Raw genomic sequence first — 10,906 nt, forward strand, 5'->3', positions numbered from 1 at the left:
TATAAATCTTAATCTTAATCAGCTGAGAAGAATTTTAATATTCCAAAATATTGGATTCTTTTAAAAAAAATAATAGGAAAAAGTAGGGTTCTAATGATAAATAATTCGACACTGAAGTATGTTAAACCAATAAATTCCTATTTTTATCGACTCGAATATGTTAAATACATTCCTATTTTTTTTATCTCTTTTGTCCCTCAATTTTATAATTATGATATGATAATTAGATTAATTTTCTATTATCTCACTCTCCTTCATTCTCTTTACATTTTTCAATCAACAAAATTGATTTTTTTAAATAAAACATTTAGTCATATGATAGAAAAAAATGCAGCAAAATAAAATAAAATGATGAAAATAGTTACTTTTCAAAGTATAAAGATAGAGATAGACGTTTCAAAAGTACAAACACGAAAATACAAATATCAAAAAATACAATCACTAAAATAAACTACAATTGAAAATACTTAGACAAAATATTTTGTATTACCATTACCAAGTGTACACAATTTTCTTTTGACAAAAGTAAAGTATATTGCAAGAAAAATGAATCTCACCGCCTAAGATGAAGGCCTAAGTAAAACAAAATTCTATAAAAAATTGGGAAAATAAAATACTAAATATAAAACAAAACTAAATATAATTGAACCTATCAGATCAAAAATTGGGAAAATAAAATACAAATCGTAAGTTCAACTTTGTCTAGTTTGGACTGCTGGCTTGGTTCAATTTTGCACATCAAAATTGGAGATATTGTTAATAGTTATTACAAAATGAGGAAATACATATGTTAAGTAATAGTAGGTGCATTTCAGAAAGAATACGTTATAGCTTTGATCTGATCCAAGACTATTCCATCAATGGTTTGTTTCACACGTTCTTAAACCACTCGTGTTCTCCAAGAGAAGGATGGACTTCCCCAACTTTGCCCGCGAGTCTGGTCGTTCTGTTCATCTCACTTTACTGATTCTCCCAGCATGCAACCTCAATGCCCTTTCGAGCCTAGTAACGAAGCTGCAGACGATGAATTATAACAGAGTTATATGTTTATCTTTAACAATGCTTCTACGATACCAGAGGAAGGTAAGTGCCTACTAAAAACAGGTCATGAACAAAAATGCATGTAGTTCAAACAAGGATCAATAAGATGTTTAGAAAACTTATGGTCCACTTTTGTCAAAGTTTGATTTCATTTCTCATGAATAATTCTATGTAAACTTTGGGAGGTGGGATTGTCAACTACGTGGAGGAGCTGAGGTTGTGTCCTCGTAGTTGTATTAAACGAGAGAGACAACCACCAGACCAAAAGCTCGGTTTCTCATTAAAAAAATAATAATAAAGAAGAAAGACCCAAGTATATGAAATAAAAATGAACTAAAATTCAATCTTATTTGAATTATCTAGCTGAGCTTCCAAAGCGCTCATTCCGAGAAAGATCAAGAAAGACATTGCTAGAAATGAGAACTTTTATAAAACACTTGGAGTTTTCATTTGATCCTCTATTGATGAACGCTGTCATTTCAAGCATGTTGTTCATTTCTTGATCTTCCTTGGGAAAAGCGGCTTGGAACCTTGACCGGGCAATTCATGTCACCTTCCCAATTCCATACATGGGGACCATCAAGAAGGAAAAGATATTTTTAATGAAGACTGCACCTCTTTTGTTAAATGATCGTTCCAATAGCTGAGGCCGATTGATAGAAATCGAAGTCACAGCTCTTCCTCTTTCCTCAATTTTAACTCTACTTCACCTAAATCTTACATCAAGAAAATCTTAAAGTTCTTAGATTCCAGTTTGATCTACCCCACAATGCCATCCACTTCCACCCCCACCTCCCACTCTCCCTTCTCTCTCTCACTCATTTTCTCTTCAGCTAAATCCTCCCCCAATTTCATCCCCAAAAAAAAATTCTTACTTTTTCAAGATTCTGGATCATAGACAAAGTATCTAAATCAGAATACCACTAAACTTCAATTTGTATATTGGTGTATCACTATACACAACACATCATTGCCAATCAGTACCTCCGGAGGCAGAAATAAAAACAGAACAGCACGATTCATCTCAATAATTTGAAGATGAGTGGATGATAACCCCCTTTCATTTTGAATATTGCTCTCAGAATTCTCCACAACAAAACCTTGATATTGAACAACCTTTTACAGAGGAAGAGATTTGGCGAGCTGTCAAGGACTTAGGGACGAACAAGTCCCCTAGCTTGGATGGATTCACAGCCGAGTTCTATAAAAAATTTTGGAACATCCTCAAGGCTGACATCATGAGAGTGTTCCAAGATTTTTTTAAAACCGGAATTATCAACGCAAGCCTCAATGAAACATATGTTTGCCTCATCCCATAGAAGCTTGATGCCCAGAAGGTTGGAGACTTTCGCCCAATCAGCCTCATCTCTTGTTTATACAAGATTATTACCAAAGTTTTATCAGAACGATTAAAAGGCTTGCTGCCTCACACTATCACTAAGGAGCAACCAGCATTTGTTGTCAAGAGACAAATTCTTGATGCATCGCTCATTGCTATTGAACTTATAGAAGACTGGGACAGAACCAACAGAAAGGGAGAGGTTATCAAACTTGACATTGAAAAAGCTTTCGATAAGGTGGATTGGGATTTCCTTAATGCTGTCCTTAAAGCAAAAGGATTTGGATCCACTTGGAGAAGATGGATTAGGGGATGCATCTCCTCTGCAAACTATTCCATCATCATCAATGGTAGATCGAGAGGTAAGATCATCGCTTCTAGAGGCCTCCAGCAAGGTGACCTTTTATCCCCTTTTCTCTTTATCATGGTGGCTGACGTGTTTAGTAGATTGATGAATCAAGCAGCTGGCACAAACCTCATCAAAGGTTTTGACCTAGAAAATAACTCTTTGTAAGTCCACCTACAATTTGCAGATGACACCATTCTTTTCTCCCCTTTTGATGATCTCTCCCTCACAAACATGTTCGCCACTATTAGGCTTTTTGAGGAAGCTTCCGGTCTCAATATCAACCACCAAAAATGGGAGATTCAGGGGGTTAATTTGGACGCAAGCGAGCTAGATTCCATAGCTATAAATTTTGATTGCAAAAAGGGTTCATGGCCTAATACCTATCTCGGGCTTCCACTTCATGGCAATTATAGATCTCTATCATTTTGGGACCCGGTGGTAGAGAAAGTGAAGAAAAGATTACTCTCTTGGAGGAACTCGTTCATCTCAAAAGGGGGACGGCTTACCCTCATCCAAGCTACTCTCTCCAACCTACCCACTTATTATCTATCCCTTTTCCCTATTCCATCAGCCATTGCCCAATCTATTGAAAGTTTTATCAGGAATTTTCTTTGGCAGGGCAATCTCCAACCTACCCACTTATTATCTATCCCTTTTCCCTATTCTATCTGCCATTGCCCAATCTATTGAAAGTTTTATCAAGAATTTTCTTTGGCAGGGCAATCTCCACCTACCCACTTATTATCTATCCCTTTTCCCTATTCCATCTGCCATTGCCCAATCTATTGAAAGTTTTATCAGGAATTTTCTTTGGCAGGGCAATCGTGAACACAAAGGCACAAATCTTGTCAGGTGGGAGATTGCTCAACAACCGATTGAAGGACGAGGATTGGGTCTCAACAATATGAAGCTAATAAACAGGGTGCTCCTTGCTAAATGGATGTGGAGGTATTTAAAAGAAAGATCATCCCTTTGGAGGGAGGTTATTGAAGCAAAATATGGAATATCCACCTGGAATCAAAAACCGGTATCCTGCACTATACCGATCTCTAAAAGTCCTTGGAGAGCTATCATCAAATTACAAGATTTGATCTATGAACGGGTGACTAATGCTGTTGGTAATGGTTATGGTACTTCTTTTTGGAAATCCCCCTGGATTTTGGATGAACCTCTTGCAAACATATACCCCTCTTATATGCTCTTTCATCAAACAAAGGACTTTTGGTCGACTGAAACAGAAGCTTGGAATCTGGGATTAAGGAGAAATCTTAAAGAAGAAGAAATTGTTGAATGGGCAGCTCTCTCAAACATGCTTTCTCCAGTTTTTTTGACAGAGGAAGATGACACAGTCCTTTGGAGGATTGAACCAAACGGCAGCTTTTCAACTAGCTCTCTCACCAAAGATCTAACACACCAATCCCCAGCCTCTTCTACAAAACTATACAAAAGCATTTGAGAAGGCTTTTACCCTAAAAAAGTAAAATTCTTTCTTTGGGAGTGCAGCCACAGAGCCATCAATACCTCCAATAAGCTCCAAAGAAGAATGCCTTGTATGTCCATCTCACCTCACTGGTGCCCACTCTCCAGATCAGCCTTCAAATCAATACACCATTTATTTGTTTCGTGTACATTTGCATCAGCCTTTTGGAACTTCCTCCTCCTCTCGTTTGGATGGTACACTGCACTTCGCAGTGTACACTTTATCAGAGCATTTTTCTGGATAACATGGAGGGAGCGAAACAATTGAACATTCACCACGAAAGATCTTCCCTATGACAGGACTTTTGAGTCCATAGTTTCTTTTGTTATATCTTGGAGCAAATGTTCTCCCCTCTTTCACCACTATAGTTTTACCTCCCTATTTATCAATTGGAAGTCCTTCATGTAACCCTTTTTGGGTATTTTGTAATTTCATACCATCAATGAAATTGTTTCTTTCAACAAAAATTTTGCTCTCAGAATTCCTCTAAAAACTGGCAGGGAAATGTTGTCACTTCAAGGATTCCCCCTCCCCCTCTGGTGATGACATATAACCGTTTGTGCTACTTCTAATCAGAAATTAAGAGCCCAACAAGCAAGAGGTTATTAAATGTCTGCGGACTCTGCGTAAAAATAAAAACATGGATTTTTGCACTAGTAGTAAAAAATTTAGATCCCAATGAACAAGACATTATTTGATGTCTAGCCAAACATTGAACAAAATGCAAATGCAACGACAACGATGAAATGAGAACAAAAACCACAAATTAAAATACATAATGAAAACAAAGACCAGTAATTTAAGGGGAAAATTGCATTATAATACAATATGCAGCACATAATTCAACAGGAAAGCCATCTGTAATTTAATTTTAAGTGGTAGGCATACAAAAAAGCAATTTACGGCCGTTTCCAAGCCTGACAAAGAAGCTTAAATCAAAGAATAAAAGTAAGATAGCAAAAAAGTTGAGACATACCTCTATTTTCATTTTCTTCACCAGTAATCACGGCAGGAGCATAATCCATCTTTAAAATGGTGAAATCTCTTAGCATCACGCATGATGAGTTCTCGACCCACAATTTTTGAAATGATCTTAAGCGCATTATGGCAATCACCACAAACACGAAGGTTCTTAATTACTCTTATGGGTGCACGGGCGGAGCTACTGATTAGACCATATGCAACAGCAAGTCTCTCACTATGAGCAAGTAAAGCATCATTCTTGCCTTCTTGATCAATATCATGGAGTACAAATCGAGTCTCTGGAATATAACCAGCCTCTTTCATCTGTTCCCTCAAACCCCTAAGTAAGGTATAGATCTTATCATTCTCAGGATGAGAAGTATCTCCAGCTCGATATTCATGTACTCGGCTCCTAACTTCTAAAAGATTCTGGTTAGCTAACTTTTTTTTCTCTCTCTCTTTTGCAAGGTCTGAAGCTCTTACAGGTAGGAGGCCAGCTTTTGACTCCTCATTTAAGCGAGAGGGATCAAGTTGCTCAACAAGCTCAAAGCAACGATCCCCAAGCTCCATAAATCCATGAGCTCTAGAGATATTCATCATCATTTCCCAAATTTCTACACCTGGCTCCAATGGCATCTTCTCAATGAACTCCAAAGCTTCATCTACATATCCTACACTTCCAAGCATATCTACTATACTAACGTAATGATGCATTGATGGAATAATGCCATAATTTTTTGTCATTGATTCTAAGTGCAGCATTCCCTCGTCAATATCTCCCAAGACACTACATGCAGAGAAAAGTCCAATAAACATTTTTCCATCAGGTTTCAACCCAGCTTTTTTGAACTCATAAAACAGGTCGATGGCATCTTCCCCTAGGCCGTTCTTAGCAAGCCATGTAATCATAGTATCCCAAGATGTTAGGTTGCGGTTAGGCATGTTGTTGAATATCGTATAGGCATCACCCATGGAACCACATTTAGAGTACATCTCAAGAATTTTGTTATAAGTGCTAACTTTTAGAGGGGAGTGAGATCTACTTATGTAATCACAAACAACTTTGGCTTCTTCTAGGGACCTTGCTTCTGCACATGCATTCATCAACTGTAAATACCGGGGTAAATCAACAAGAATATGTTGTTTCTCTAACGCTTCCAGAACTTGCACAGCCTCCTTCAATTTCCCTTCCTTGCAGAATTCATCAAGCTCCTCAATGGTATCACCATTTTGGTGATCCTTGGTCACTCCAGTTTCCTTGTCAGCATTTATGTTGTTTACTAGCTGAGTATCCATCATGCTACTCTGAATAGTATTCGGGCTAGGCTGATATTGTTCAACAGTGGCACCTTGTTGACATTGTTGCTGCAGATATTGCTGAGAAATAGAGTTTTGCTCACAATGCCCTGAAATGGGAATCTGATTATTTGGTCCAGACGTAGGATTATGGTAATTCAGGCCAGTAACATGTTTATATTGTCTGGATTCCATCGATGTGCCCCATGAGCTCTGTCCATAAACCCCATTACCATTCTCCCGTGGTACTCCATTGTTAAACCCACTATAAGCAGTTAAATTTTCTCTATGCTCAAGTAGAACATTCTGAGACAATGACCTATCATCTCCACGAACCTCATTATAACTTATCTGACTATCTGCATTGTAACTTTTAAGATCTTGAGCCATCATTCCTTTATTAAGGCCATGATGAATAAAATTACCATTATGAGCCACTAGGTTGGCATTATGAGTATTTTCATAGGTTTCTCTAAATGCCTCATAATGGTTCTGGTTAAAGCCATAAGAAGTGGTAGGCAGACAAGATCTACTAGCATTTTCATGCATAGGAGAAGTATTTGTAAAACCACTCCCAGGCGCTTGCCCATAAACTGAGCTAGTAGATGGTCTGTGCTGACCTCGCGTCAAGTCCTCTGTATAAAACCCATCTAAATTTTCTTGATAGGGCCTAGAAGAACTTTTCAAACTAGCGCTTTGGGCATGATGCTGATAGTATCCAGGATTTTGGTTGTCACAGTTAAACCCACCATGGCTTTGGTAACTCTGCGAAGAATTATCTGCATGATATCCATTATCATTCTGATATTCTTCCCTTTCAGAAGAAATGCTTAAATTTCTTAATAGATTGAGGGGTTTGTTTGAGACATAGGAGCTACATGAAGATCGTGCATTGCATAGTGCTATTACGGAGCGTCTGGCAAGAATTGCAGCTCTCTTTTTGGACATTAATTTTTCAAATGCTAAGAGAACCAAGAATAACGTATGAGAGACTGTGGACGAGGAAATCCAAAAAGAGAATATAGCTGCAAAGACAACCTGGATGATCTCAAAAAAAAAAAACCATAAAGCACTTGATAGGAACGGTAACAAAATTTCAACATAAACCCTCGGAACAAGAATATCACTTTGTGAACTGAGAACAACAAACACATAGGCAATAACACAAATCTTTGAAACTATAAGTCCAGAACTCAGAAGATTTTTTTAAGATAAGCATTCAGCTTAGTGAGAACGGTTTAATGTAGTAAAAATTAAATCTTATTATTGGAGTTCTCTCCCTCCGTTATTCACAAATTACACTTATAATGATATTTGCACGAATTGGGGGCATTTTTTTTACCCTTATAACTATTTTCCTCCCATGGGATTTCCTACCCTTGAACAATTTTAAACAAAAATTATGCATTCTTCAATCGCCTATCCTGAAAGCTAGAATGGATCGTAATCGAGCTTAAGTAAGAACAGAGTGACAACAAGAAGTATCACCCACATGTCAACAAAATCCACTTTCCTCTTCCCAATAAAATGTAGGAAGAATAGCACCCATTTCAACTGCAGTGCGGAGGGCATAAACGATTTCAAAAGAAACGAGAGGGAACCGAGACGGAACACAAAAAAAAATAATAATAATAATAATAAAAACAGAGAAGAGAGAGAGACTTGCCGAACCTTCTTTTTGGCTAAAAAAATTGTCCGCCCAAATAGGTCGGATTTGGCAGGAATTTTACCCTGATCGGACTCGCCAAAAGGGGTGGCCGGACTCGTGACGCGGTGGTTCACAACAAACGGCGGCGCGGCTGGACTTCAAGAATGAGGGGTGGCGCAGCGGGACTGACGGTTGAGAAGTGGCTGAGTGAATAGCCGGCGGCCGGTGGAAGAAAAGCAGAGATGAGGGAGGGGGAGAGTAGAGTTCAGGGTTTAGGTTATTTTTTAATATGTAATAAATATTTAATATATGGAAAAGGAGGGTTTATGTTTTTTTTTTTCTTTATTTGAGATATTTGTATATATATATATATATTTTTTTTTTTTGAGGAAAAAAATAAGAAAACAATCTGACACAAACTTAACCAACAAAGAGTTCCGAACTAAACAGGTTCAACAACCATGAAGGAAGACCGCCCCTTTCTCCACACTTCCATTGAAAGCTCTCGTCTTCATTTCTGGCTCTGTTCACTAGTTCATGAGCCACTTGTTAGGTTTAGTGCCCTTAACTCGTGTTTGTAATTAATAAACAATTTATTTATTCAATAAAAAGTTATTTATTTGCATTACTCGTATTCCAATAAACTAAGATCCAAGGTTATTTGATGTAATTAGAATTGTATATAACTAATATATGGTATATATTTAATATACAATGTATATATTTAATATACAGTGTATATATTTGTTCACACTGTGAGTTCTATGCTCGATCTCGTGTCGCTCTGGGCGCAGCTTCCCTACGGAAGGTGTTTGCATGGTTCAATACCAAGGTGAATGGAGAAAGTATTTATAATAAGTGGGAGAAAAACGTGTGACAACACATCCTACGGTCTCCTCCATTGATTTGCAACGTGAGGTTTCATACACTGCCTGCATGTCGTCCTGGAGCGACCACCCCTACGGAGGGTCTGTTGTATGGAATCAAAATCAGAGCGAACTCCATAAATGGATAAGGTTTCTTAAGTTTTGCATTAATATTTGTCCTTCCCTACGGTAGGCTTATTGGGGCGGACCTCTGAGGTTTGGAAATGGCGGGTCACACCTACGGGAAGTTGTTAAGTTAGTTAATAACTTCTTGACCAAACAAACAGTGACTAACTATTATAGGAATAAGAGTTATTTTCACGTAATATTTAGTTGAGAATGTCTCAATTCAGTGAAGGAGTAGCTGACTGCCCCACGGTAGCTGTTGCTTTAAATCACTAAAGCATCATCGCAAAAATACTCTTGATTGATACGGTGAATTATTACTTTGTGCTAAAATTCATTGGGTTTTAATGGGTAGTGCAAGTGTCTAATATAGAATTGTTTCTATTTCAGCATGTTTACTTTCGTGATTGCCCTGCTTGCCGCTGAAAAACTTAACAGCAAAAATTACACACAATGGAAAATGAACCTTAACACGATATTTGTGGTAAATGATCTTAGGTTCGTCTTTAACTGAGGAGTATCCTCAGGCCCCCACGCCTAATGCAGCCCGAGCCAGTCGGGGTGCCTATAACAAATGGATCAAGGCTAATGACAAGGCCAAGGTCTACATCTTGGCAAGCATATCTGCTGTGTTGGCCAAGAAGCATGAGAACATGGTCACTGCAAGGGAGATTATGGACTCATTGTGGGACATGTTTGGACAGTTGTCCATTCAAGCCTGACACGATGCGGTCAAGTTCTTTTACAATTCCTGCATGAAAGAGGGAACATATGTGCGAGAACATGTTCTCAATCTGATGGTCCACTTTAATGTGGCTGAATTGAACAGCGTTGTCATAGACGAGGGGAGCCAGGTCAGCTTTATCTTGGAATCTCTTTCGAAGAGTTTCCTACCTATGATGAACAAGATAGAGTACAACCTTACCACGTTCTTAAATAAGCTACAAATTTTTTAGTCGCTTATGAAAAATAAGGGACAGGAAGGAGATGCAAACGTTGTCACCTCAAAACGATTCCATCGAGGTTCGACCTTAGGAACCAAATCTGTACTTTCTTCTTCTAGAAGTAAGCCTTTCAAGAAGAAGAAGAACAGTGGTAAAGGGGTGAAAGCTGACCCTACTGCTACTGCTGCTACCAAGAAGGGCAAGGCCAAAGTTGCAGACAAAAGGAAAATGTTTCCACTGCAACCTGGATGAGCACTGGAAAAGAAACTGCCCGAAATACTTGGCCAAAAATAAGAAAGCCAAATAAGGTAAATATGATTTACTTGTTCTTGAAACTTGCTTAGTAGAGAATGATGATTATGCCTAGATACTGGATTCAGGGGTCACTAGTCATATTTGTTCTTCTTTTCAAGGAATTAGTTCTTGGAAGTAGTTTAATGCTGGGGAGATGACTCTCAAAGTCTGAACGAGAGATGTTGTCTCAACAGTCGCAGTGGGAGACCTAAAGTTGTTTTTAGACAAAAATACATATATATTATTAGATAATGTGCATGTAGTTCCCAAAATAAAGAGGAACTTAATTTCAATTTCTTGTCTAGTTAATTTCACGAAATGGTGTTAATATTTGTTCTGCAAAACTCGAAAACAACTTATATGTGTTAAGACCAACCATAACTACATCAATTTTAAATACATAGTTGTTTAAAAATTCTAAAACTCAACACAAAAGACAAAGAACTTCTCCAAAAGAAAATACCTATCTTTGACACTTAAGATTAGGTCACATAAATCTCAATAGGATTGGGAGATTGGTTAAGAGTGGACTTCTAAGCGAGTTAGAATATGACTCCTTA

General features: G+C 37.9%; 1 protein-coding gene across 4 annotated transcripts; it reads right to left on the minus strand.

Annotated features, from left to right (window-relative positions):
- Positions 1 to 623: 623 nt before the first annotated feature.
- On the minus strand, positions 624 to 8,404 carry LOC111010074 (pentatricopeptide repeat-containing protein At4g32450, mitochondrial). Of its 4 annotated transcripts, none has more exons than XM_022283370.2 (3): positions 8,140 to 8,404; positions 5,186 to 7,430; positions 624 to 1,014 (listed from the first exon to the last, which is right to left on the minus strand). In XM_022283370.2, the coding sequence occupies exon 2, from the start codon at positions 7,414 to 7,416 to the stop codon at positions 5,203 to 5,205; it is 2,214 nt and encodes a 737-aa protein (XP_022139062.1). In that variant the 5' UTR covers positions 7,417 to 7,430; positions 8,140 to 8,404; the 3' UTR covers positions 624 to 1,014; positions 5,186 to 5,202. The 4 variants fall into 4 exon arrangements, with proteins under 4 accessions (XP_022139062.1, XP_022139061.1, XP_022139059.1 ...); XM_022283369.2 differs by having other exon boundaries at positions 5,186 to 7,493; XM_022283367.2 differs by having other exon boundaries at positions 5,186 to 7,506.
- Positions 8,405 to 10,906: the final 2,502 nt, after the last annotated feature.

The sequence above is a fragment of the Momordica charantia genome (assembly GCF_013281855.1).
Source record: "Momordica charantia cultivar OHB3-1 chromosome 6 unlocalized genomic scaffold, Mcharantia_2.0 BLBB01000006.1, whole genome shotgun sequence".
NCBI classification, from domain to species: Eukaryota; Viridiplantae; Streptophyta; class Magnoliopsida; order Cucurbitales; family Cucurbitaceae; genus Momordica; species Momordica charantia.

What these genes read in the sequence shown, in the direction of transcription:
- LOC111010074 (XM_022283370.2), bottom strand. Translation starts at nt 7,416, where the DNA reads ATGTCCAAAAAGAGAGCTGCAATTCTTGCCAGACGCTCCGTAATAGCA.